Source organism: Meleagris gallopavo, chromosome 11 (genome assembly GCF_905368555.1).
Source record: "Meleagris gallopavo chromosome 11, MGAL_WU_HG_1.1, whole genome shotgun sequence".
Lineage (NCBI taxonomy): Eukaryota > Metazoa > Chordata > Aves > Galliformes > Phasianidae > Meleagris > Meleagris gallopavo.
Window position 1 is genome coordinate 20,529,250 of NC_139414.1, and position 24,622 is coordinate 20,553,871.

The 24,622-nt window shown below is 46.6% G+C and overlaps 1 protein-coding gene across 1 annotated transcript; it reads left to right on the plus strand.

The window, feature by feature from the left end:
• The first annotated feature begins 2,253 nt into the window (after nucleotides 1-2,253).
• On the plus strand, nucleotides 2,254-6,690 carry SLITRK3 (SLIT and NTRK like family member 3). The gene is given in 2 exon segments (XM_085232957.1): nucleotides 2,254-4,564; nucleotides 4,567-6,690. Coding segments are annotated over 2 exon segments (2,868 nt in total). The 5' UTR covers nucleotides 2,254-3,681; the 3' UTR covers nucleotides 6,552-6,690.
• The last annotated feature ends 17,932 nt before the right edge of the window (nucleotides 6,691-24,622 follow it).

The following is a 24,622-nucleotide window of genomic DNA, read 5'->3' on the forward strand; positions in this document are numbered from 1 at the left end:
TGAGAAGGACCAAAACGCTGTGATTTGCCCTTTTTCCCCGCCCCGTTCCCCCCTCTTTTTCTTTCTTTCTTTCTTTTTTTTTTTTTTAAAGGGGAGCCAGGTGCACGCTGCCTGCCGGTACCCCACGTCGCTCCCTCCTCTCCCAAACGAATGATGCAGCACTTTAATTAGGAGGGAGCGCCGCGTCCATATTGCACCGGCGAAAGAGAGCGGCGGAGCCTGGCAAACATGGTGCCCGGCCGCGGGCGCGGAAGCTGCGCCCCTGTCCGCGGAGAGCGCGGCGGGGCGGCGGGAGGACCCCCGGGCGTTCCCCGCATCCTCTGCAGCTCCGCCCGACAACTTCGCGATGTCGAACCGAGGGCGCAGTTAAGTGTTCTCCCGGCCGAGCACTGGGGGAGTTTGGGTTCAAGGGATGGATGCGGGGATACGCGGAGCTGCGTGTGCCCGGGATGGGCGTGAGCGGGTGCGGGAGGTGGGGATGCGCGGGGCAGCGGTGATGCGGGAGGTTCCGGGGACAGAAGGGACATCAGGGCTACGGGGGACATCGGGTGCCGCGTCCATGATCTAACCTATCTCGGAGAGGACCCGCGGGTGCCACTCAGGGGAGGCACAGCCCGCGGTTCCTTCCGCGCATCGCGCGACTTTCAGCTCCGGGCGGACACGCGCAAGTCTCCCGTTGCGCTGCGCTCCTCTCCGCGGATCCTCCGCGGGCAGCGCCCCCTCCCCGCCCCGCAGCCCCGTTACCTGCCTGCGGCTCCCCGGGGCGGCCAGGTGCCGGCCCCTTCGCCTCCGCGCAAACTCCGCGCATGGGAACGCGCCCAGTCTTGCGCCGAGAGGAAGGATGCGAGAGGTGCCGCGTGTCCTCCGCCGCCAGGTTTTGGGCTTTGCTTCCTCGGAGGGAGGGAGGAAGGGAGGCTGCTGGGTCCTGGAGAAGCTGCGGGGCCGGACGCAGCGGGACGGGCAGCAGCGCGGGGAGCAGCGGGCGATGCGCGGAGAGCGGAGCGGGGCGGAGCGGCCGAGCCGGGACAGCTCTGCCTTCCCCGCCGCATCCCCGCAGTCAGGGCATCTCTGATTTCCGTCAGTTTTTTATTTTTATTATTATTTAAAAGAGAAGGGGTTGCCAATTGTGACCTATCCCAGCGGCTTTTTCCTCTCTGGTTCTTCTTGCTCTTTTTTTTTTTTTTTCCTCCCCCATCTGCTCATTTCCCACTTCCTCTCCGCCAACCAGCCCCCTCCTTCCCTCTTTAAAAAAAAAAAAAAAAAAAAAAAAAGGCAGAAAAAAAAAAAATGTATAGTCAGGGCTTCCCAAATGCGCGCCCCCGACCTGGTGCCAAGCGCGCCCCCTCCATTTGTTCCCCTTCTTGAAGCTCATTTTCATGACGTGGAAAAGCCTGATCCAGGGCAGCACCGCGCACACACACACACACACACACACACGCACCGCACACACCGCACACACTCGGGAAAGAGCGCATCCGACACCGCCGCGCCCCGGCGCTCCCGCTCCGCGCTGCCCGGTGAAGGCGGCGGCTGAAGCCTGCAGCAGCAGCAGCCCCTCCGTTCCCTCCTCCATTGAGTGTGCCAAACAGCAGCTCTGCATCCTAAAGAAGATCATTGAGGGGCTCATTGCATTCCCAGCACGTCGCAGGCTCGGTTCTTTTTTTTTTTTTTTTTTTTTTTTCCTTTTGCCTCAGCTTCAGCAGGAGTGGAGAGAGGGAGAGAGGCAGAGGGAGAGGCTGAGGGAACAGCAAGCTTTAAACTCGGGCTTTTCCCCCCCCCTTCCTGCCCCCCCTTTTTTTTTTTTTCTGTAACGATGTGCTAAAATCTCTCCTGCAGACCGGTAAGTACGGCTTTCTGGATCCTTTTGTTTTCGCGTAGGGTCAGAGACACCCCCTCTCCCCAAAAGGAGATATAATAACCCTCTTTATTTATTATTAGTATTAGTATTAGTATTGTTATTATTATTATTTTATTACAGAAGAGAAAGAACTTAAGTGGCTATTTTTGCAAAGGAGACAGAGAGACTGATACTGCAATAGAGCTCTCATCTCTCTCCCTTCTCCCCAATTAGATGCTGGCTTTAATTGCAGAGGGTATTTCTCTTTTCATGCTTCCAACCATCTCTTTCCCACAGGGGAGGGTTTCATTTGCAAGTTGATCCGAAGGATTTCTTCTCCTTTGGCATTTCTCTCTTCGAAACGCATCTTTCTGCTCTTAAGTTTGGGGACGGGGGTGTGGGGGGGGGAGTGGGGGCAAAACGTTCCAGTTCTCACGCGTGGAAGGCAAAAAGGACCTTTTCTGTTGGGAGATTAAGACTAAAAGCAATGATCGCTCCGAATAATTCCAACGGGCATTTCAGGGATTCAAGGAAGGCTGCATCACCGCCGCTATTCTCGCCGCCCTTAGCATTGCTCTGTGCCCATACATTTAAAATATCGGGTGGAAGGATGGGGGAAACCGTATGTTGAAGGAGCTGCATCTCATTAGTACAGTATTATTTTCATCTGATTGGAGAAGAACGGTGCCTTCATTCGGAAGCGCATATAGTAGGATAGATAATTTACCGGCTGGTAAGTGCCAAGGCATTTTCTCTTCCACTTTCAGCTTTCTAACCGGGTCTCCTGCTTGGTGCTGGGGCACAGAACAGCCTACCCCGAGGCAGGCTGAGCGCTCCATCCTGGCTGCCTCCGAGCTGTCACTTCCCCTTAGATCTGCTGATCGCATGGGCATGTGCTTTAGCAAGATTAATCATCTCTAAACGCTTTAATCAGCTAAAATGACTAATATGTGGTATGTATCTATCTATGATAATTTACCAGCTGCAATAATGTTGTGGTTGTGTTTGGACGGGGAATGTTTTCCTTTAGATCAGGGTTGTTAACCGTTTGCTGCTTTAAAGACATTGTGGGGGTGCCGGAAGGGAAGCGTTCTGGCAGGGACATCAGCAAACCTTACATTCCTCCCAACTTACCTACAGAATGCACGGAGCTGGCAGGGAGAGAGATTGAAGGGCTGGAATTTGGTAACTTTGGGAGTTTGCATGGACGAGAATCATAGAATGGCCTGGGTTGAAAAGGACCATAATGATCATCGAGTTTAACCCCTCCTGCTATGTGCAGGGTCGCCAACCAGCAGACCAGGCTGCCCAGAGCCACATCCAGCCTGGCTTTGAATGCCTCCCGAGGATGGGGCATCCACAACCTCCTCGGGCAACCCGAGAGCTGTAGTGCGACAGCAGAGAATCCCACTGATGAGATATCCCTGTATCCATGCGGGCGATGATGGCTCTAAGCCTTGCAAACAAGTAGCAACGACGTGTGGTTGTGAACACCGGTGCTGTGGTGGAACACACGCAGAGAGGCAACACGTCCTGCTGTGTGCTCGTGTTGCTGTAGGGTCTGCATGTGCTCTCCTCGTTATATAGGTGGCACCTCCTGGGGGGCGGAGGGAGGCTGATATCGCGTGATTAAACCTTTAACATCTCTTAGGTATAAATCAGGGCAAGGCTCGCGCATCTGACACCCTCAGAGCGTGTTGTGAACATCCAGCCAAGCACTGCTGAACTTTGCAGGAGTCTGACACAAGTCTGGCAGGTAGGGGCTCGGTGTACGGAGCGGGGCAGGACAGGGATACTGAAAATCTGCATTTTGTTTCCCATTGCAGTTTTGTAAACGTCAACAAATGATGAAACCTTCCTCGGCAGAGACGCTTCACAAAGGAAGGATGTGGTGGATAATTCTTCTAAGCACAATTGCTCTAGCATGGACTACACCCATTCCCTTGATAGAGGACTCGGAGGAACTGGATGAGCCTTGCTTCGATCCATGCTACTGTGAAGTGAAGGAGAGCCTTTTCCATATACATTGTGACAACAAGGGATTTATAAATATTAGTCAGATAACAGAGTCGTGGTCGAGACCTTTTAAACTTTATCTGCAGAGGAACTCCATGAGGAAATTGTACACCAACAGTTTTCTTCACTTAAACAACGCTGTGTCCATTAACCTTGGGAACAATGCACTGCAGGACATTCAGACGGGGGCTTTTAACGGGCTCCGGGTCCTGAAGAGGTTGTATTTGCACGAGAACAAATTGGACATTTTCAGAAACGACACTTTCCTGGGTTTGGAAAGTCTGGAATATCTGCAGGCAGATTACAATGTCATTAAGCGGATTGAAAGCGGGGCGTTTCGAAACCTAAGTAAATTGAGGGTCCTTATCCTAAATGACAATCTCATCCCCATGCTTCCCACCAATCTATTTAAGTCCGTGTCCTTAACCCACTTGGACTTGCGTGGGAACAGGTTGAAAGTGCTCTCGTACCGCGGGATGTTGGACCACATTGGCAGGAGCCTGATGGAGATTCAGCTGGAGGAGAACCCGTGGAACTGCACGTGTGAGATCGTGCAGCTGAAGAGCTGGCTGGAGCGCATCCCCTACACCGCCTTGGTAGGGGACATCACCTGCGAGACCCCCTTCCACTTCCACGGCAAGGACCTGCGGGAAATCAAGCGGAGCAAGCTGTGCCCCATGCTGTCCGACTCCGAGGTGGAAGCCAGCCTGGGCATCCCCAGCTGTCCTCCAGCAAGGAGAACGCGTGGCCCACCAAGCCCTCCTCCATGCTGTCCTCCTTCCATTTCACTGCTTCCTCGGTTGAGTACAAAACGTCCAACAAGCAGCCCAAGCCCACCAAGCAGCCCCGGGTGCCCCGGCCTCCCCCGACGCCCCGTGGGCTGTACCCTGGGCCCAACCAGCCGCCCGTGGCCGCCTACCAGACCCGGCCCCCCATCCCCATCATCTGCCCCACGGGCTGCTCCTGCAGCTTGCACATCAACGACCTGGGCCTGACGGTCAACTGCAAGGAGAGAGGCTTCCACAACATCTCCGAACTCCTGCCCAGGCCCCTGAACGCCAAGAAGCTCTACCTAAGCGGGAATTTGATACAGAAAATCTATCGCTCCGATTTCTGGAATTTTTCCTCTTTGGATCTCTTACACCTGGGGAACAACCGCATTTCCTACGTGCAGGACGGGGCTTTTATCAACCTGCCCAATCTCAAGAGCCTCTACCTGAACGGCAACGACATCGAGCGGCTCACCCCGGGCATGTTCCGGGGCCTGCAGAGCTTGCATTACCTGTACTTCGAGTACAACCTGATCAGGGAAATCCAGCCGGCGGCCTTCAGCCTCATGCCCAACCTGAAGCTGCTCTTCCTCAACGACAACCTGCTGCGCACTCTGCCCACCGACGCCTTTGCCGGCACCTCGCTGGCCCGGCTCAACCTCCGCAACAACCACTTCTTGGCGCTGCCGGTGGCCGGGGTGCTGGAGCACCTGCACGCCATCGTGCAGATCGACCTGAAGCTCAATCCTTGGGACTGCACCTGCGAGCTGGTGCCTCTCAAGCAGTGGCTGGAGGCCCTCAGCTCGGTCAGCGTGGTGGGCGAGGTGCTGTGCGCCAGCCCCGAGCGCTTGGCCCGACGCGACCTGCGCGCCCTGGAGCTGGCCGCGCTCTGCCCCGCCGCCCTCCGCCCCGCCGCCGCCGCCGCCGCTTCGCCCCCCGCCGCCGCCGCCCCTCCGCCGCCCGCCGCCACCGGCGCCGCCGCCTACGAGCTGCCCCCGCCCGGCGCCGCCGTGCCGCTTTCCGTCCTCATCCTCAGCCTCCTCGTCCTCTTTTTCTCCGCCGTGCTGGTGGCCGCCGGGCTCTTCGCCTTCGTGCTCCGCCGCCGCCGGCGGAAGCTGCCGTTCCGCGGCCCGCGGGCGGAGGCGGCCGACCTGGGCGGAGTGCCGCTGCGCTGCCCGCGGCTCTGCGAGGAGGGTGGCGGCGGCGGCGGCGGGGGCGGCGGCGGCGGCGGGGGCGGCGGAGGGGAGCGCTCCCCGGAGAAGGCGCCCCCGGCGGGCCACGTCTACGACTACATCCCGCACCCGGTGACCCAGATGTGCAACAACCCCATCTACAAGCCGCGGGAGGAGGAGGAGGAGGCGGCGGGGGGAGGCGGCGGCGGCGGGGAGGCGGCCGAGCTGCTGCGGGGCGGCGGCGAGCGCTTCTCCCACGCTGCCGCCGCCGGAGCCGCGCAGGAACCGGGCACCAACTACCGCACTTTGCTGGAGAAGGAGCAGGAGTGGAGCCTGGCCGTGTCCAGCTCGCAGCTCAACACCATCGTCGCCGTCCATCCCCAGCACCCCGCGGGCGGAGGGCTGGCGGCGGGCCCCGGAGCTCCCGTGGGGGTGGCGGCGGGGGGGTGCGGCGGAGGCGGCGGCGGCGGCGGGGGGGCCCCGCGGGACCGCGAGCGGCCGCCGTGCGCCGTGGGCTTCGTGGACTGCCTGTACGGCACCGTGCCCAAGCTGAAGGAACTGCACGTGCACCCCCCTGGCATGCAATACCCGGACCTGCAGCAAGACGCCAGGCTCAAGGAAACCCTTCTCTTCGCGGCCGGAAAGGGCTTCTCAGACCACCAAACCCCCACAAGCGAATACCTCGAGTTAAGGGCCAAACTCCAAACCAAGCCGGATTACCTCGAAGTCCTGGAGAAGACCACGTACCGGTTCTGAGCCGCCCCGCCGCCCGCCCGGCCCCGCCGCATGCGATCGAGGATCCAGCTGTGCTCCCCCCGCCAGATGTGCAGCGGGGGGGGGCCGTTCTCAGATCATTAATCGACAAAGTGCCTTCGCAGACTTTTGCCAGCAGATGTTAATCAATCATTATTTTTTTATACTGAAACTGAGACTTTGACTGTGCCATGTCTAAGGTATATTATTATTATTATTATTATTATCGGGGATCTTTGTATGATCCTGATTAAGTAAATGCCATGTGTGTCTCTCTTTTTTTTTTTTTTTTTCATTTTTTTCCCCCTTTTTCTTTTTATTTTTCTTTGCAGTGAACTCCCTCTATATTTTCCCTCGGAGGGGAGGAGGGGGGGAGGGGAGGGATGGAAGATGGCACTTTGTGACTCGCTTCCTTCTTGCCCATCATGGCACAGATTCTGTACATTTATTTAAGCAAACAAACAAACAAAAAAATTGCAAAGAAGCAAACGAGCGCAGTTTGCTGCATGCCTGGAAACTGCAAGAGGGAAGGGAGGGGAGGGTCTTGCTCGAATGTCTCACTCGTGTCTCTCTCCCTCCCTCGCAAACACACACACACACACACACACACACCCACCCTCACCCTCACCACCACCCCACCGCCCCCTACGGGATCCCTCCCTCCCCCAGCGGTGCGGGGCTGCAGCCCTGGGTTGTCCCCACGTGGCCCAGCCACCACCCCTCGGGGATGCGCGGTGAAGCTTCGTCGTGACACCATGGTTTGTTGGGGTTTTTTTGGTGGTTTTTTTTTTTGTGTTTTTTTTTTTTTGGAGGACATCCGCACTTTTCCTACCAAAAGCAACACGCGAACATATAGAAAAAGGAGGAAAAAGAAAAAAAAAAAAAAAAAAAAAAAAAAAAAAGCAGCTACTGGGCACCTGTCACTAACAGCTTTGTAGGAAGCACTTTTAATGTTTTTCTCTCATACACACATCCATGCACACGCACACACCGAGGTACAACGATGTGCTTATATTTATTCTGTAATTTCAAGTGAATATAAATTGTAAAGGTAATGTTTAATCATTGTACAGTGATGCGTCTGGTATAGCTTTCCTAATAAAACGTTTTGAAAAAAAAACATGCACATATATATATATATATTTCCATATATATATATATATGTATATATAAGACTACAAAGCTTGAACCTTAAACTCCAGCTTCCCCCTATGAGATTTCCTTCTCCCACTTTAACCTCGAGAGCTATTTTATTAATAACGGTTCAATGCACTGTGATGTTAACAGAGAAAACCCTGTACAGCTTCTCTCGCCAAGATACCACCCGAGACTTCTTAAAACCCGATTTACAATCTGTATTCCCACGATGCGCCGCGCTGATGGCAGTTTCCGTGTATTTAAAAATAGGCAGCGAATTTAAGCCCTCGTTCTTGAGGAGAGCTGCGTCTGCCTGCTGCTAGGCCGGGGGGGGGAGGCATCGCTAGGGGTGCTCCTGCCGTTCGCATCGCAGTCAATGAAGGGGGATGGGAAGGGGCACCGTAAGGCATTTCAATTTTGGAAAAAAAATAAAACAACAAAAACAACAACAACAAAAAAAACTCGGAGCGAGCTGGAAAAGGATGCCTAAAGCATCAGCCGCTCAAAGCGGAGCCAGACCAAAGACGATGTGGGGTTGCCCCTGCTGGGGGAAGTCCCGGTCGGTATCTTGGCCCCGGCGGATCCGAGCCGGGGGGTGGCGGCGACTCCGCGTGGCCGCAAGGTGGCGCTATAACACCGGCACTGGCAGCCGCTGCCGTCCGGCCCCGGTCCGATCAGTGCCCCGCAGCTCCGAGCGTCTCTGAGCGGGGTGGTGGGGCGGGCACGGAGGGGAGAGCTCGGAGCAAGGTGACTTGAAGCCCTGAAGCTTGAATTCTGTTGAGAGCGATCGAATCTTATCTCTAAATCTCTTTTGTCTTGATGGGGTAACGGTAATTTATCCAGGTGAATTGTGATTACTTTCCCAGCCCTGCTTTGAAATTGTATCTCCCCGAGGGTGTTTCATCTGGTTGGTGTTAGGGGGGTTGAGGATTTCTGCCTTTTGGGGTTTCCAGCACTGCTTGGTGTCACCTCAGACCCAGCTGTCTCTCCTTTCTGTTGGGAGCAACTCTCTTCCACCCAGCACAATGCATTTAATGGAGGCAAAACCATGAGTGCTTGTTTCCACTCTGAGCGCCCCTATTTATGGCATCAGTGAGTTTGCTTATTGCAGGCTTTTTGTCAGTCTGTCTTGGAGAAGCATCTGGGTGCGACAGAAGTAGTTTCCTGAGCCTTGGCAGTAACCGTGTGTGCTTTGAAATGGAGGGACAGCTCCAAATGTCTGCAATTCAGCATTGGCTTCGTGTCCTTGGTAAAATAATGATAATTGCTATACATTCAGAGATCCCAGATCCCTCCATTGAGCTGAATGCATTTTATAACTGCTGTGTTCAGCTCTAATGTGCTGGAGGGGGGGAGTTGTTTTATGGGTTCTGTTGGTTGGTTGCTTTTTTTTTTTTTTTTTTTTTTCCCCGTGTGGTTGTTGGGTTGATCCTTTTGGTTTGTTTGTTTTTGATGCACAGTGGAAGAGCATGGACCTGTTAAAATAATAAACATCCGAGTGCAAAGGCCAGATCTTTCTTATGATAATCATTGTGGTTTGGTAATCATAACCGCATTGATAAGGCGGCATGCAAGGAGCACGTGGAGCTGTGCAAATCAGGTTAAAGTACAACCCCTAGTGAGAGCGGTGCTGTATACATTTGGCAGTGCCATCAGACCCCGAGTGTTCATACTTGTATCCAAATATAGCAAAGCCAGTTGCAAATAGTGTTTATATTTTAATTACAATGCAGAAAGGCAAGAGAATTTCAGCATAACTATAGGTAGCAATCTCACCCGTGGCTGGTGAGGGAATCTATTTATTCAGTGGAAATAAATTTGTTCTACGATGATGGAATTTTATATTAAAAGAGATAATTTTTGGCTTACATCGAGTTATTTTTCTTTCCTCGTGTAGGAAGCTTCCTTTTCCTGGTGTGCTGGGGACTCACTGGAACCATTTGGGGATGGTTCCCTCTGGAAATGTCGCTAATATATAAGTGTGATATCTGATGTATATTACAATGACTTCTATTTTGCTATTGCATTGTGTCGAGCTGAGGTTGAGCGGGTGGCAGCATTGCTTCCCACTGCAGGAAACGAAAGTGGATCCATCAACTCTGATGTGTGATGGGTGAATATTTACGTGCTGTGATTGGGTTGCTCCTGATTCACAGGGATTATCATCATTGTCAGCGGTATTATTGGTAGCGTTAATAACATTGGGAAGGAACCAAATAAAGTCAAATGATCCACTTTCACGTTGGAGCTGTTTGATGGGGTAGTGCTTGAAATAAATCTCTCTGTATTTTAGCATAGTGTATGACAAGCAGGTGGTATCAGCTTCAGCAGGTCAGCATGTGGTGGTGCTCAGAGCCGCGCTGTAAATCTGTTGCTGTGTGTTTGCTTTACTCACTCTTTGACTGTATTGAAGTTCTTCCTACAGGTGGAGAGGACGGGAACCACCAGGTAAGTCCCAGTCCCAGCCTGTAACAGCTACATGCAGGGAAATAGAGATGATGATGACAGTGCTCTTTTGTATTTCTTTGGTATTGGCATTGATGTAAGATGATATGTTGGATGGGTCAGAAGATCTCTTTGTGACTTGAACTTTTGCTGAACTGGCTGTACCAGTAGTGATGTTAGTTGTTGAGGTACGAATAGTCTGACTCCCACAATGCACAGTGCCTTTTGGAGCCTTATGGGATGCTAGGAAGCATACTGCCCTGGTCAGGTGAATGTCACAACTCTAAGGATTCTGTGTCTGGAGGCATCGTTTGCTCTGAGAGTCAGTGGGTTTGAGTGAAGCTGTGGTAACTCAGCACGTGGTCAGGGACCTTTCCAGAAAAAAAGAAAAAAAAACCCCACTTTTCATAGAATCATAGAATAGCCTGGGTTGAAAAGGACCACAGTGATTATAAAGTTTCAACCCCTCTGCTATGTGCAGGGCTGCCAGGCACCAGACCAGGCTGAGTGTCATCTTTGTAGATGTGGTTCTAAGCAGTTATGACCGACTTGTGTTCTCTGCTATAAACACAGCAACACTACAGAAAGGTGTCTGCACATTGTCAATATGCAATGGTCTCTATTTCTGGAAGGCTGATGTGTGCTAGCAGCAGCTCTTGAGTGCTGTGCTCCTTACTCAAGTACCTACTTCAGATGGAGTTGAAGGGTTCACATGAACAGCGTGTGATAAATTGGCTCTGTCTACAGCAGAAGTGTTCACGTGAAGGGAGTGTGCAGAATCTGGCTGTAAGTTTGGAAGTTCACTGGTTATCTGCATTACTCAGCCTGAGAATATGGCTTTTGGCAATCACACCAGCCATTTCGGTGTGAACTCGTTCCAGAATTGCACTTCTTCCAATGGCAATTGCTTTTACAACATGGATACACTCTGCTGCACATTGCATATTCCTTCTTACTGAACCAAGATTTGGTTCAAAATCTGACTTCCTCGTATCTGACTTTCACAATAAGCTCGTGTATGGGTTGGATTGTTCAACACAGTTGTTTCCATGCGAGAAATGCAGTAGAATTTCACCCCATATGTAGTTTCATAACTTATTCACACTAAAACCTAGTTCTTTGTACAAAAAAAAAAAAATAAAATAAAATAAAAAAAAAATCCATTTTTAATAATCTGTGATGGAAATACACTTTTTCCCCCTCTTCTTGAAAAGAAAAACTGATTTATTCTGGAAAATATATCTAAGTCCCAATTTGATGCATGATTGTGCTCTTGTGGAAGAAGTGGAATATGCCTGGAGCAAAGCTTTGTATGGGCATGGAGCTGAGGTCTGATCCCACTCCTGTTGAAACCAGTGGTTGAATTTAATTCATTGCACCTCAGTTTTGTTCAATTGACTCAAAGGTGGAGCAAAGTCTAATCTCAGAAGATTGTAACCTACGTTCAGTGGTTACAGGTACTCTGAATAGTCCATGTGACTGTTTCTGAATAACGTGGAGAACAGCATAGGAAAAAACGTGATACTGATTTAGTAACTGTCTCAATTAACCTCATTCATGAAGTGACCAATTTTTAGCACTTTTTGGTATGAAAGAACTTGCATGAAGGCAAATATCACAGTAGTGTCACAGTAGGTTCACGAAACGTGGGAAGTGGTGGAGGAGTTTAGATCTAATGTATAATGTAGAGCCAATCTCTAGGTTACTGTAGCCAACCAGATTGTTCATGTAACAGTTGCAAATACCCTATTGGTATTGCCTTTTTCTTTGAAAGCAGGAATACTTACAAGCACCAAGAATTCGGTTTATATATGTATGTATTTAAATGTCTTTTGCTTAATTCTTAGAGCTTCCCAGTTCTTTTGAAGTTGTGTATTTGTATTTTTGTTTAGGTCACTGGTGGAGATAGGGATGGCTGCTGAAGCCATCGGTTTTGCTATAGATGGTGATCACCAGAAGGTTACAGGCGTGACGTGATGTAGGTTGTCTTTATCATTATGAAAGTATTTGGAAACATTCCCCTGTGGTGGGATTTTCTCTTTTAAATCTGCTGATATTGCGGTGGTTTTCAGTAGAGTGTCAGATTGTTCACCTTTTTTGTGGGAAAACGATGGGGGAAAGTTCAAGGAGCTACTGGCTTTGCTATAGGAATTCCCTGTCTAAGGGTTGTACCGGCTAATCTCCGCAGAGTGGATGCTGCATCAGTCTTTACATTTTGAATGTGAAGGACTTAAATTCTAAATGAAGGATTATTTTTTTGACGCTAGGAAGATGTATATATATGCAATACTAAGAAGTCGTGTGCCTTAAAAAGAACAGATAACTATAGAGGGTATAGCACAATATAACATATTAAAAGCTCAGTCGTGTGTCGTGTACTGAGCATGTGATGTACTGAATGTCCATTTACCTTTTCTAGCATCTTTATTTTTCTACTGGAATCGCCTGTATCTCTCAAGAGTATCCTATATATTCTATGAATTCAGAAGAAAAGTTTTAGGTTAGTGAAGGGTCAAATCTCTCTGAGTCAGGGAATACAAATAGATACCATGACTAACGGGAGCAAAGTTCCTTTGCATGGCACGTGTCGTGGAAGCTGGGCATGTTGTGTAGCACTGTACCAGGAAGGGAGGTTCTCTGTAGGGATGCAGATGGTGGTTTCAAACACGTGTTCCCAAACTGGGGAGAGTCACTGTTGGACCTGAGACACGGTGCGTGTGATGGCACTGCCATCCGTTCTGCTGCTGGTGACACCTTGGCACCATTGCTGGCGGAGACTCCTGAAACAGCAATCCTGAAAAAAATGAAATGGCTCGTGGTTTTCACGACAGTTATCTGAGAAATCCTTGAACAGAGGTCTGTTATTGAACTTTGGATGCTTTTGCTTTGGAAATCAAGGCTAATTACAGTTTTGTTGCTGTCGTTTTGTGATTGTTTGGTTTTAATGAGGGGTATCACTGGAGAAATGAAAACGTTGCAATGTGAAAGTTCTCACCAAAGAACACTTTTTAGTAGGACTTTCAAATCTCCCTTTTCTACTCTTTGCTTTGGAGAATGAAGGAGCCATGTTCAAAAGAGCATAGGAGCTGCCACTTGAGCTCAGATTTGCAATGTGTTTGTGCTTCTGTGTTCTCTCATTCCCAAGAGCACCCATTACATTAGGCTCAAAGGAAGATGTAAGGAGCTCCACTTAGTGGGATTACAGGGCCAGATATGGCCAGCTAACCTGCTGCACCATTAGCTCTCACCCCAAGCAATCAGAGACCCGAGGTCCCTCGCAGCTGCATGGCTTAGAACAGTGACGAGCACTTAGAAAAACCAAGTTGTAGCATTTCTGTGCAAAAGGAACATTCAAAAAGCTGGGCTCTGGTAAGGAACATTGGCTGTTGGCCTCTGGGTTCTTTAGAAAACTCATCCAGAGCTTTGGTGGTGCAGTTAAATTGCGGTGTAAGGGCACACCTGGTCGGTCCTCATGAAAGCACTGCTGGAAAAGATGTGTAACTAATGCATTCTTCTTCATCAGAGAGCGTCGTTTCTTGTGGCATCACTTCTGTTGTGTTTTCTTGCAGTGACCCAAAAACCTGGCTGCTTTGGAAAGTGGATAGTATTGGCAATCAAAGAAATATGGCAAGTAAAGATATTTTTCAGATCCAGTTTATATTAGTGTTTTGTGCCAAGAAAGGGCAAATCATTGCTATCGGGTCCTTGTTCTGCTGCCTTCACTGATAAAGGCAAAGAGTGATGGTTCAGTGTCTTCATTTATCCCCTGCCGTTTTAAGCCAACAAAGCTTAAATGTGGATGTATGCAATTTATGTGTGTATTTATGTCTTCCTCCTGTGGGCAATGTGGGGCCATGGCACTACAGCTGGTGGTGCTGATGGGAGGAATGGCATTGGCACTGCTGGGTTAAGCTGGCACGAGTAGGAACTGTGCCAAGGCTAGCAATGCAAACAGCACCACAAAGTCAATCACCTCGCTGCGTAAGGGACAGTCAGTGGCAGCAAACCATTCCTGTAGAGACTTCTCCTTTAGAGCAGGGGAACAAATATCTCACAGAACCCCTTTTCCCCCACGCTGAGCCTGAATTCTCAGGCAACCTTCAGACCTGTTGGCATTCTCCACATTGCTTTTACCTGCCTGCATGCAGAGATAGATAATCATTTGGCTGACAATGAGTTGTGACGCCTCGGTTTGCACGTCGACCGTGCGAGAGAAACAGAGACCAATTGAAAATATGGTTATCTTTGTTGGGTTTTTCTGTAGAGTGATGTTTTGCACCTCAAGACTTCATTCTGTAAGATGTATCGACGGGATTGCCTACCTGTAACTCAGCTTTGTAAGCAGCCTCCCGAGGTTAGCCACGGTGGTATTACATGCCTTGTGCTTTGCCAAGCCCTGCAAGCCAGCCAAAGTCTGTTAAAGCCTTCAGAGCACAAAGCACTGATAAGATGGATCCCTAACAGGTATGCATCAGGGATAATGCAAAGATGTTTCGTGTACAACAACCTAAAATTAGTTTCTGCCAGCTCAAAGCAGAAGTAACCGCTTCCTACGTTGTTACTTCTGCTGAAATGGAGGGGCTGATGTATGTAGGGAAGTGATGATGCTGAATGTGTGCATTATATACGTATATACAGTCTCTGAATGTGTATGTATATGTGTATATGCTAGCATGTTCAAGTGTAAAAGTCATTTTTTAGTAAATTCCGTGAGATTCAGGCATATGGCTTGCTTTGAACTGTTATTAAAATATGGGCATTTTGGTGATAAAGCTAAAAATGTATACCTTAAGACCTACATTCTTAATGTAGGTCAGTGGAGGCACTTCTCAGACGCATTGGCATTTTGGACACTTCGTCTTAGCAGCATATTGCATCTCCTGGAATAGGTTAGCAGAGGCAATGCGGGAGGAATTGCTGCATCTGAAGTCATTCAGAGATGTTGCCAAGTTTCTCAGGAACCAGAATTGCAGGATAATGAGTATTATATTTAATTCGTGATGGAAAGGCAACCGTGGGGAGTTCAGCAGAGGCAACGCAGATCATCTTGGCTCTGTGGGGGAGGGAGAATTTATAACTGTAGCTAGCTAAAAAGAGGAAAGCTGTCTGTATATTTGTGGGTATATATATTTATATATATGTATATACAAATCTGTGTATGTGTAGATAACACCGTGTGTATATATGTATGTATGTATATGCCCATAATGTATATGTGTATCTATATATATGTATACATTTATATAAATTTCTATTTCTCTATATGAATAGTCATGCAACTGTGGAAAATAGCATTATCACCAGTGTGTCCTTTGCTTTAAAACCCAACGAGAAGCTACTTCCATTTATCCTATGTTGGCACAGAGCTCTTTGGTTATCATTTACATGTAGAGAGGAGCGCAGCTCAGTAGCTGAGCACCAGCCTGGAAGGCTTTCCCTCCTCCTGAGGACTCCAAGCAAGTCATTAGCTTCTCCACAGCTGTTCCACATATGTGAAATAAAGCCAAGGTGAATCAGGGGCTGGGTTTAAAGGCAAAGGCAGAAGGAGCAGTGGCCTGTTTGTGCTTGGAAGTCTCTGTGATGCTGGCAGAGGTCTGATGGTGAAGCATCCACAGCTGTGTTACTCTGACTGCTGTTGGTGGTCCCAGCTAATGGCAGCAGTTTCTGTACGGGGCAGGAAAGGAGGAAATTCTTCTTTTTTTCCTCTCAAGTAAGTGTTCTGGAGTCTGATTGCTTTGGTTCAGTGATGCATGGATTTCCATTTGGGGCTGGGATGTTAAGTTGTAAGCTCGGTGAGCTTCTAATTTGGGATGCCTTTTATGTGATAATTGGTTTTGAATAATTTCACTTCATTGTTAGAACAAGCTATACCTTAATTTACTCTATGTTTGAAGAATTCAGCTGGAAAGCTATTTATATCAGGATGGATTTTGCACTTGGCTTCAGTGGGGTTGAACGAGATCAGAGTGTTTCGTGAAGCACTGGCATCAAAACAATCTGGTGGTTGTGCAACTATTAAATGAAAGTGTAATTTTGTAATAAAAGTGTGAACAACAACAACAACAAAAAAGTGGTTTGCTAGTAATATATTCTGTGACAACAGCATATTTCTATCGCTGAGACCTTTGGTCAGCCGCTGGGTTTTGGCAAGGGTTTTGATTCTGTGCTGCTGGTGGTTGCTGTGAGATTTGCCCCTTCCTTCCTCCTGCACTGAGCTCCCTCCTGGCTGTCCTGCTGCCAATCTGCTGTCATGTGCAAGCTGCAACGTGACCAGAAAGGGGAGAAGGGATTATTTCTTCTTAAGCTCTTTGCTTCTTTTGAGGCAGAAGACAAACAAACAAGGAATGATCACAGGAGTAAAAATGGATACCTTGTGATTTTAAATATATAGCGTGGGGTGAAGCGTTTCTCTTAAGGTTCCTGGTTGTGCTGGGCCTTATTATATCATCTGGAAGAAGTAATCAGCTTATGGGAAAGTGCTTCCTACTTTTTTTTTGCATCAACGTTGCAGTGAAACCTAATGTGATGTATAGCAAGGTCATTTCCTTACAAATGTTCTATTTCCATGCAGAAAATATGCTGAATTCTTATGCTATCTGCTGGTTAAAGCAAGCCCTTTGCTGTTTTTTATGACTACAGCATATTGAAATGCTGAATGGAGACAAGTAGAAGGGGAACGGAAAAGTTAATTGCTTTTTAATTAACTCATGCAGTCCTGATGACAAGCCAACCATTTGAATACGATGTTTCTGGGATGCCCGTGGGCACGTAGTCTACAAATGGCTGATTTTCCTGAGCAGGAAGCATCTGAATTTGAGCAGGGAGTATCAGAGAGTTTAGAGAGCTGCTGATTTGCTGAGCATCTGGAGACCTGGGAGAGCTTGGGAAGTGAGGATTTCTGGTGTCTCTACTTAAAGAAGATGCATAAATGTTTACATCCTCAGGAAGGCAGTCATTCACATAAAAGGTCATTTGGAATTTGAACCCAGAAAGGGAATGATAACGTACCCAAATCTCTTTGTTCTCAGTAGTAACCTCTTCTCTGTGGGATAAATTTAATCTATAATGAGTCTTGGCTACTTGCTATCTTGCTATAAAGAAACAACTCGCCCTGCCACTTGTGTGGTTGAGGTTTGCTGTTTTTCATGTTGAAAAGGAGAGGTGTAGCTGGAAGATCAGGCACACAAAATCGCGTTGTTACAGACGAACATCCATATCAGTTACAGGACCTAAAGAACAGAGGTGCTTAAGGCTCTGCTAGTGTAGATCACAGCAGATCCATCGCTTTCAGCACAGGCTGCTGGTACCCCAGAGCTGGGGAGATGACTCAGATGTTTGCTACCCTCTGGCAGCCATGTCTCTATGGGTTGGCTTGTGAATGGATGCCAACCCATAAAGACAAGAGTTCCCTAGGCTGCTGTGTGACTTTGCACCCACCTGATACCCGTCCCTGTCCTTGTGTATAAAAACATCAGGCAAACGCAAATTTCCTGATATTTTCCTTTGGCAAATCCTATTTATACCACCTCCCCTCTCCCCCCCAGAAGCAACTGTGTAGTCACAGGAACAGCATCACTCTGCCAGAATACACTGTGAATTTATAGGGATCAGGCTCTTCCAATTAATATTTTCTCCATTGAAAAGTATCTAATTCTAATTAAGAGGGGGGGAAAAAAAAAATCAGATTGATTTCTATGATCATTTGATAAATGGAGGGGGGGGGAGTTACTGGAGTATTGCTGTGAACTGAAATCTTTTATGCACAGTCTTTGCCTTAAGGAAACACCTGAGCTTTCTTATAAGAAAATGTCATAGTATTAAAAGAAATAGAACTAGGGTTAGAGCTAAGAGTATTTTTCCTCTCTTCTTACTAAAAATACCAACTTCTTTGTGCTTTGACTCACATAAATTTCCTTTATAGGGAAGGGATAGTGTCTTGCTTGTATTATGGAAGAAAAATGGCTTTCAGGCACGTAAAGATTTTCTATGCTAAAAATGTGCATCTCTAGCTACTTTTCTAGTAAAATATATTATGCATTCTTTATTTAACACTTTAAGGAAAAAATAAAGGCTGGATGGTAAATAGGAATGAAGTACTGATGGAAAGAATATCAGAAGTGGAATCACAAAACTGAGCTTCCATTATCAACAAATGTGAGTGTAAGTGGCAGGAGCTTGTGAATGCATAATTTTGAGTGAATATCAGACAGTTTACTGACTTCTCACCTAATTGCCCATGTAAACTGTAACTCAGTTCATAATCTTTGTTGTCCATCTTGCCATTCCTAAATGTATCAGTAATACTCTGTTGGGAATTGTTGGACTGGCTGACTGGGGAGGATTGCTGTTGATGAAGTATAATTCTTCTGGTTTAGTCTTGTCTGAATGCTTTGACCTTGTTCATTTGAGCAATATTTCAAAGCTCCTGGGCCTGTAACTGCTTGGGGTGATGGAGTTGGATTTAGGTGCTCACTGATTGCTGGGGAATATAACACGTGTGAGAGGCATAAAGCCTCTGATTGTCACGAATCTGCAAGCTGCTTCTAGAAAGTGAAAGTCACATCAGATAAGAAAAATGAATACTTGCAGCTCTGTGAGCTGACAAGTGAGGAAGCAACTGGAAACTTTCCCACCAACTCAGAGTTCAGAAAACCAGGAATGCATTAAATCATCCACAGTGTTAATTTAGAAGTGCGTGTCTTCGTAGTCACAATTTTTGTCAATGTGAACATCAGAATAAATAAATAAATAAAATCCTTAGATCTGTTGAGAAAGTGGCAGAATAGAGAGAGAGAGAGGTCTGACATCAGAAACATGGATCTGCTCATGGGATTGGCAATTGCTGAGTAAGCCAAATGCTGGGGGTCTGGAGGTATGGGCGTAAGGTAAGTAGTGAAGACATGATGCTTGGTTGAGATCTGGAAGAGGGAGCTGTTGGTGAAATAATTGCAGACAGCTGGGGCAGGTCTGGAGAATACAAGTGCTCTCTGGGTCAGCTGAATGAACACAGTGATGTCATTGTGAAAACTGAAACACAGTGATTCCGAATTTGAAGGTAGAGATGTAGGTGTTGTATTTGTCAGGAGACAGCTTTTTCAAGGAGAAGTTGGTAATGTTTTAAGCCTTTTAGCTTCTCTTCTGGGGAAGGAACTGGGAAATAACTGAGAGCTGGAAGGCAGATGGTGGTCCGTACTATACTGGGGGCAACTTCATCCAACTCACAGTTCATTTAAAATCTTGAGCAAAAAGTCTTCATCACTTCTTAAGCTCAGGAGCTCAAATCAGATATCTGTGAAAAGTATGAGTTGAAATTTCTAATCCTTTCTTGAGTAAACACCTCAGAACACTTTTTTTTTAATTGAAGAACTTATTCATTTCAATTCTACAGCACTCAGTGCTCAGCACTCTGCAGGACTATTTCCTCTCCTGATTAAAAGGGGAAAAGAATGACAATGCTTGCTGTCTGCTCCAGAACCTTCTCTGCCTGGACATGCAATTAGCAGAGCAAAAATCCACTATAAATGTGGCTTATAGTGTTTGGAAAGGCTGCATGTCCAAAATCCTCAAGCAAGTTTTTCAGAGGAGGCTATAAATTACTTTTCTGAGCCTGCATCAGTAACAAGTTGTTTCTTGAAGAAAAAGATTAATTTGAGGTAAGTGCCAAAGTGGATTAAATGCAAGCTCAGGAAGGTCAGGAAAAGGGGAACTACTGCTAGACAGAGGTGTTTGGAAAAAATGCACTAATCCACTTCTATTAATCTTGTGAGTTTTGTAAACTCCAACAAGTTGTACTATATCTCCAGTAACAAACTTGGCTGATAGCCTCTTTTTGGAGGATGGCATGGAATAGAAGAAAACATTATCATAGTAATGTGCATCAATGGGATTTGATACATCTCGTGGTTCCCACATATGCTGCAAAGGAGATGAATGTAACAGGCTGACAGCATAAAAACTGATATCAGAAGCTGAGATTTTTAATTGCTTTATGGAGGGGAAAAAAAAATTGGCTGTGATTGGTGTCTTTAATGGCCAACTTAGTAGAAATTTCTAATTACGATCATCTGAAGGTCTTGTGAAACGTGACCCATCATCGCAAGTCATGATGGTCCAAATGATCACTATGGTCCTTCTCAACCCAGGCCATTCTATGATTCTGTGATCCCGTGATTAAGTCATTAAAGTCAGTTCTTAAAACCACGGTCAAAAGTTGCAATGAAGCTGAGCATGTATTACAGCTGAAATAGAGATGGCTGGGGGAGGGGGCATCAAGGAGGGATGTCACTTGTGGAAGTGATTTTCCTTTCCCAGTGAGTAGTGTGACTGGAATAGCAAGAGCTGGTAATGTCAAAAATCACTGAAATGCTTTTTCTGTGATGATGTCCAGAAGGGTAGATGAGTGCTTGCTATGGAGCTGATGTAAGTGAGGAGCTGGCAGCTGTGTCCTCCTGCCTTCTAACCAGCCCTGGATGCTGATTTCCTCTGTGGATTTAGATAAATCCTTTAATATTGCTTTTGTAGTTTACCTCTCTGTAGAACGCTTATCTCTGTACTGTGGAGGCATAGTGGGAATATACAGAGCAGCTGTCTGTGTTGAGAACTATTTATAATATATTATCGACTGAACTAAATGTTTGCAATGAAATCCCGAAGTACACAAACCTCAGACTTGTGTGCATTTGCCTAAAGGGTGACACCAGGGAGGATTGTGGGCAATACCTTCATCAAGTACTGGTGGATATAGTAAGGAGAGCTGGTGAAGTAACAACCTTCTTTGCTCTCAGCTCACCTTTTAAACGTGGCTCACGTGGCTTGGAAAATATCTGTCTATAAAGAGAAGATTGCCACTAGACCTCAGGAAATCCCATAAAATCCAGGATCTACCTTTGAGTTTCTGCAGATTCATGCGAGAGGAGTTTAAAGCAGATTTTATCAGCAGCGTTTTTTTTTTTTTTTTCCAGAATTAAAATGTACATTTTTTTTTTTTTAGTTCTAGTTTAAGAGTGAGAATTGATTCCTGTGGTTTTTACAGCGCAGAGGCCCTGTGAGGCTCCTGGCTGTGTCAGGTGCCATATGGAGAGATGGTGTTCCATTCTTGGTGATTGGTATCCCACGCACCTCAGTACAGGAAAGCACCCAAAAAGGAAAGAATTGTGCACTTGCTCCTGCTTGGGTTGGAAAATGCAGTTGAAGGGAACAGTCAGACTGCCATCAGACTCTGTTGTTGTTGTTGTTGTTGTTGTTGTTCTTGTGCTAACTTCTGAATCTGGTTAAAAACTGCCTTAGGGTGGAGCTGCTTTTATATCACAGAATGGCCTGGGTTGAAAAGGAACTCGAAAATCGTCTAGTTTTAACCCCCTCCTATGTGCAGGGTCAGCAACCACCAGACCAGACTGCCTAGAGCCTCATCCAACCTGGCCTTGCATACCTCCAGGGATGGGGCAGCTACAATACATTCACCCATGCACGTCATTACCCATGTTTGCATTGGCTTAATTGGATTAAATTGCCTGATGCTTCTTCTGAATAGCTTTAATGAAGACCAGAAGTACTTTTATCTAGACTGAGCTCTTATAATTTATCCTAACAGAGGTACCAAAGCAATCTATTGTAATGTTTTACCTTGAGTGTGTCTTCGTAGCAGTAACAAGAAGCTGTGAGTCTGAAGAACCTTTGGAGCCCTCTTCTCCTGCCCCAGTTGTGCTTCTGTATTTCAATGCCTCACTGCCCGTCATCTCAGTATCCTCTGCACAAGTAACCTTAACTCAATGTCGTGTTTCAGACACTACATATTTCGCGTTCAACATTATCTACTGTAACTCTGCACACAAACAACTAGCAGCGTTCTTGGGAGCTGTCCTTTGTATGCCTTACATCACATTCAGATGCAGGTCACGTTTGCAACTCAAAATACATGCAACGTAGATTCATAAATTTTATAAGAAACAACACAAAGTAATGAGAGGTGTGTCATCTTTGGTTTCTCACTTGAGCAGCAGTACAGCACCAGAGATTTATTTGCTATACCAGCCACTGGCTTTTGTGTAGTAGTGCATCACTTTGCTTTAGCCTGCCCGTAGGAATAAAGATGTTTTGCAAAAGGGAAAATGGCCAGATAGCAGTCCACCAGTAAAGACAGCAAGGAAGGAGATGTGGGTTTCTATTTGAAGTGTGCTGTGAGCTAGAGTGAGGAGAAATATAAAAATGAAAGAACTGTTGTTTGAATCTGACTAACCACTCAGCCTGTCTTTAGGGGTTTGAAATAATGTCTGCGTCGTGTTCAAGTGCAATAGTTGGAGATAAAGAAAAATCCCTGTTCCGCAGCCTGAAATTAAATTACTGTGGAGATGATTCCATCCCACCTTGAGTGAAACTCATACTGGGGCTGATGTTTCAGTGTTAATTTTACCATCCTATGGGACATGTCTGTGAGTGGAAGGGATGCTCTTGTGGTGTCCAAGAGCAGAGCTGGCAGGGGCACCTGCAGTGCCAAGGGATGGGAGGATGGCTGGCAGGAGCAGCACTGCACAGACCTGTACTGCAGCCTGGAGGGGTTGCCATAGATCATCTTTGTTCCAGTATCATAGAAACCGTGTGTGCATCTTAGCAAAAATGAACAGATTATAGCCCTCTAAATCAAGGCAAATGCATGCTGGCAGTGAATACTGACGGAACTGTGTGCAACGTGTGTTGGGAAGCTGAATTCAGTCTTCAGTTAACATGAGTGTCAGCAGCACCAACGGGGTGCACGCACCAAGTGAAGTCAGGCTGGAAGGTATTACAGATAGTCATATTAAGTATCTTGTATAAACAAATTTGAATGGAAAACTGCACAACAGTTCTCCAAACGAAGGTGCAATGTGTCGTCTGGTGATGCGTTGTATTGTCTGGTTTTGTGCTTATTTGAGACACAACAACCACTTAACGGTAGGGTTACAGCAAGAAAACACGATTCAGGTTATTGCTTTTCCAGGGCAATGTTCCTTGCATGGTTTTGTGTGAGCACATCCCTCTGGATGCAGAGCAAAGCAGGGAATGCCTCTTGCGTAGCAATTCATAGAAATGGGAGGCAGTAAGCATCCTTTGAATAAAATGAGATCTTCTACAGCGAGGAAAGTGTTGTGTTTCATTCAGAAATTTGCTGAAATTATTTTCTGCTTGACTCGCTGTTTTCTACCGTGTAGTGCCAGGTCTTACATCTTACTGATGGGAACAGGAAATATTCATGGAGGACGTGTAGGCAAAGAACACTGAAAGTTACTGGCTGTGTTTTAAAAGCTTGCCATCCTGAAGGTCAGGGTTCTGTCATTTGTTTAATGATTTGCCTTTTGTAATAGTACCCCATATCCTTCAATAGGATCACCCATCCACAGGGTTAGGAAACCTCAACAGATGATGTGGATTTGTTGTGATCAGAATTCCCAGTGAAGGTAACAGTGCAATCAGAATATCAAAATGACTGATGCTCTGTCGCTCAGGAAGGTTCTATTTTGGCAACCAGGTGCAGAGTAGGTGCTCAGCAAAGAGCAATGCTAGAGGTGTACAAAAGGGAAATGAAAAAAAATAAAATAAAATAAAAAATTATACCCTTTGGTTACTTTCCATGAGTTCATAATCAACTTGAGAGAACCTGACTGACTGAAAATCAAAAATATTAAAGCTTAAAGTGAATATTATTTTTGAAATGGAGTACTTTAGGAGCATTTAGATGCTTTAAATAACTGTGTATGTGTCGGATGTCACCATTTCTTGTATTATCAATAAAAGTAGCAGCTTTGCATCTTCCGATTCTAATTATTTCTCTAAATATCTCCAGGAAATAGAAGCACAAAATAGCGAGCGTTGAATAATACTGAGTAAGCATCTTCTGGAGAACACGTCTATGAGATGAGTCATGCTCACGTTTACAGCTGGAGATGGATTTACAAATCATAAAATAAGTACAAGATTACAGAATTGCTAACGGTGATAGTTACCATGAGATCAAGATATGAGTCAGTACCATCAGTACCATCTTGCTACATGAGCATCTCTACTAATCTCCTTACGCAATTCTCTTTGTTGGACCATACTCGATACTTATAATCATAATATAATCGATAGAACACCAAAATCAGTTATTCAGTTGTGTTTTAGAGGTGTGGCAGACTGCCTTGGTGGAAGCTCTGCAGTAATGAGATGAATTGTTTTGGTGTTATTTATCAGAAGATGGGAGCGATGCAAAGCACTGAGTTGTCAGGAGAAAACACCGTACAGTCTCTGTGAAGGAGCATTTGTTACATGCAATGCTTGCTATGTTTACACCCGCGTATTGTTGTTTAGCATTTCTCTTTAGAAATTAAAACCTTTTCAACTGTATTGAGGTATGAGACAGAAGGAGATGGAATCCTTCACTTGCTAATTATATTGAGGAAACTACAATTAACCTTGTGGAAGAAAGAAGATAGTGATGGTACACAGTAAAGCACTGGTAGAACTAACTGTGGATCTCA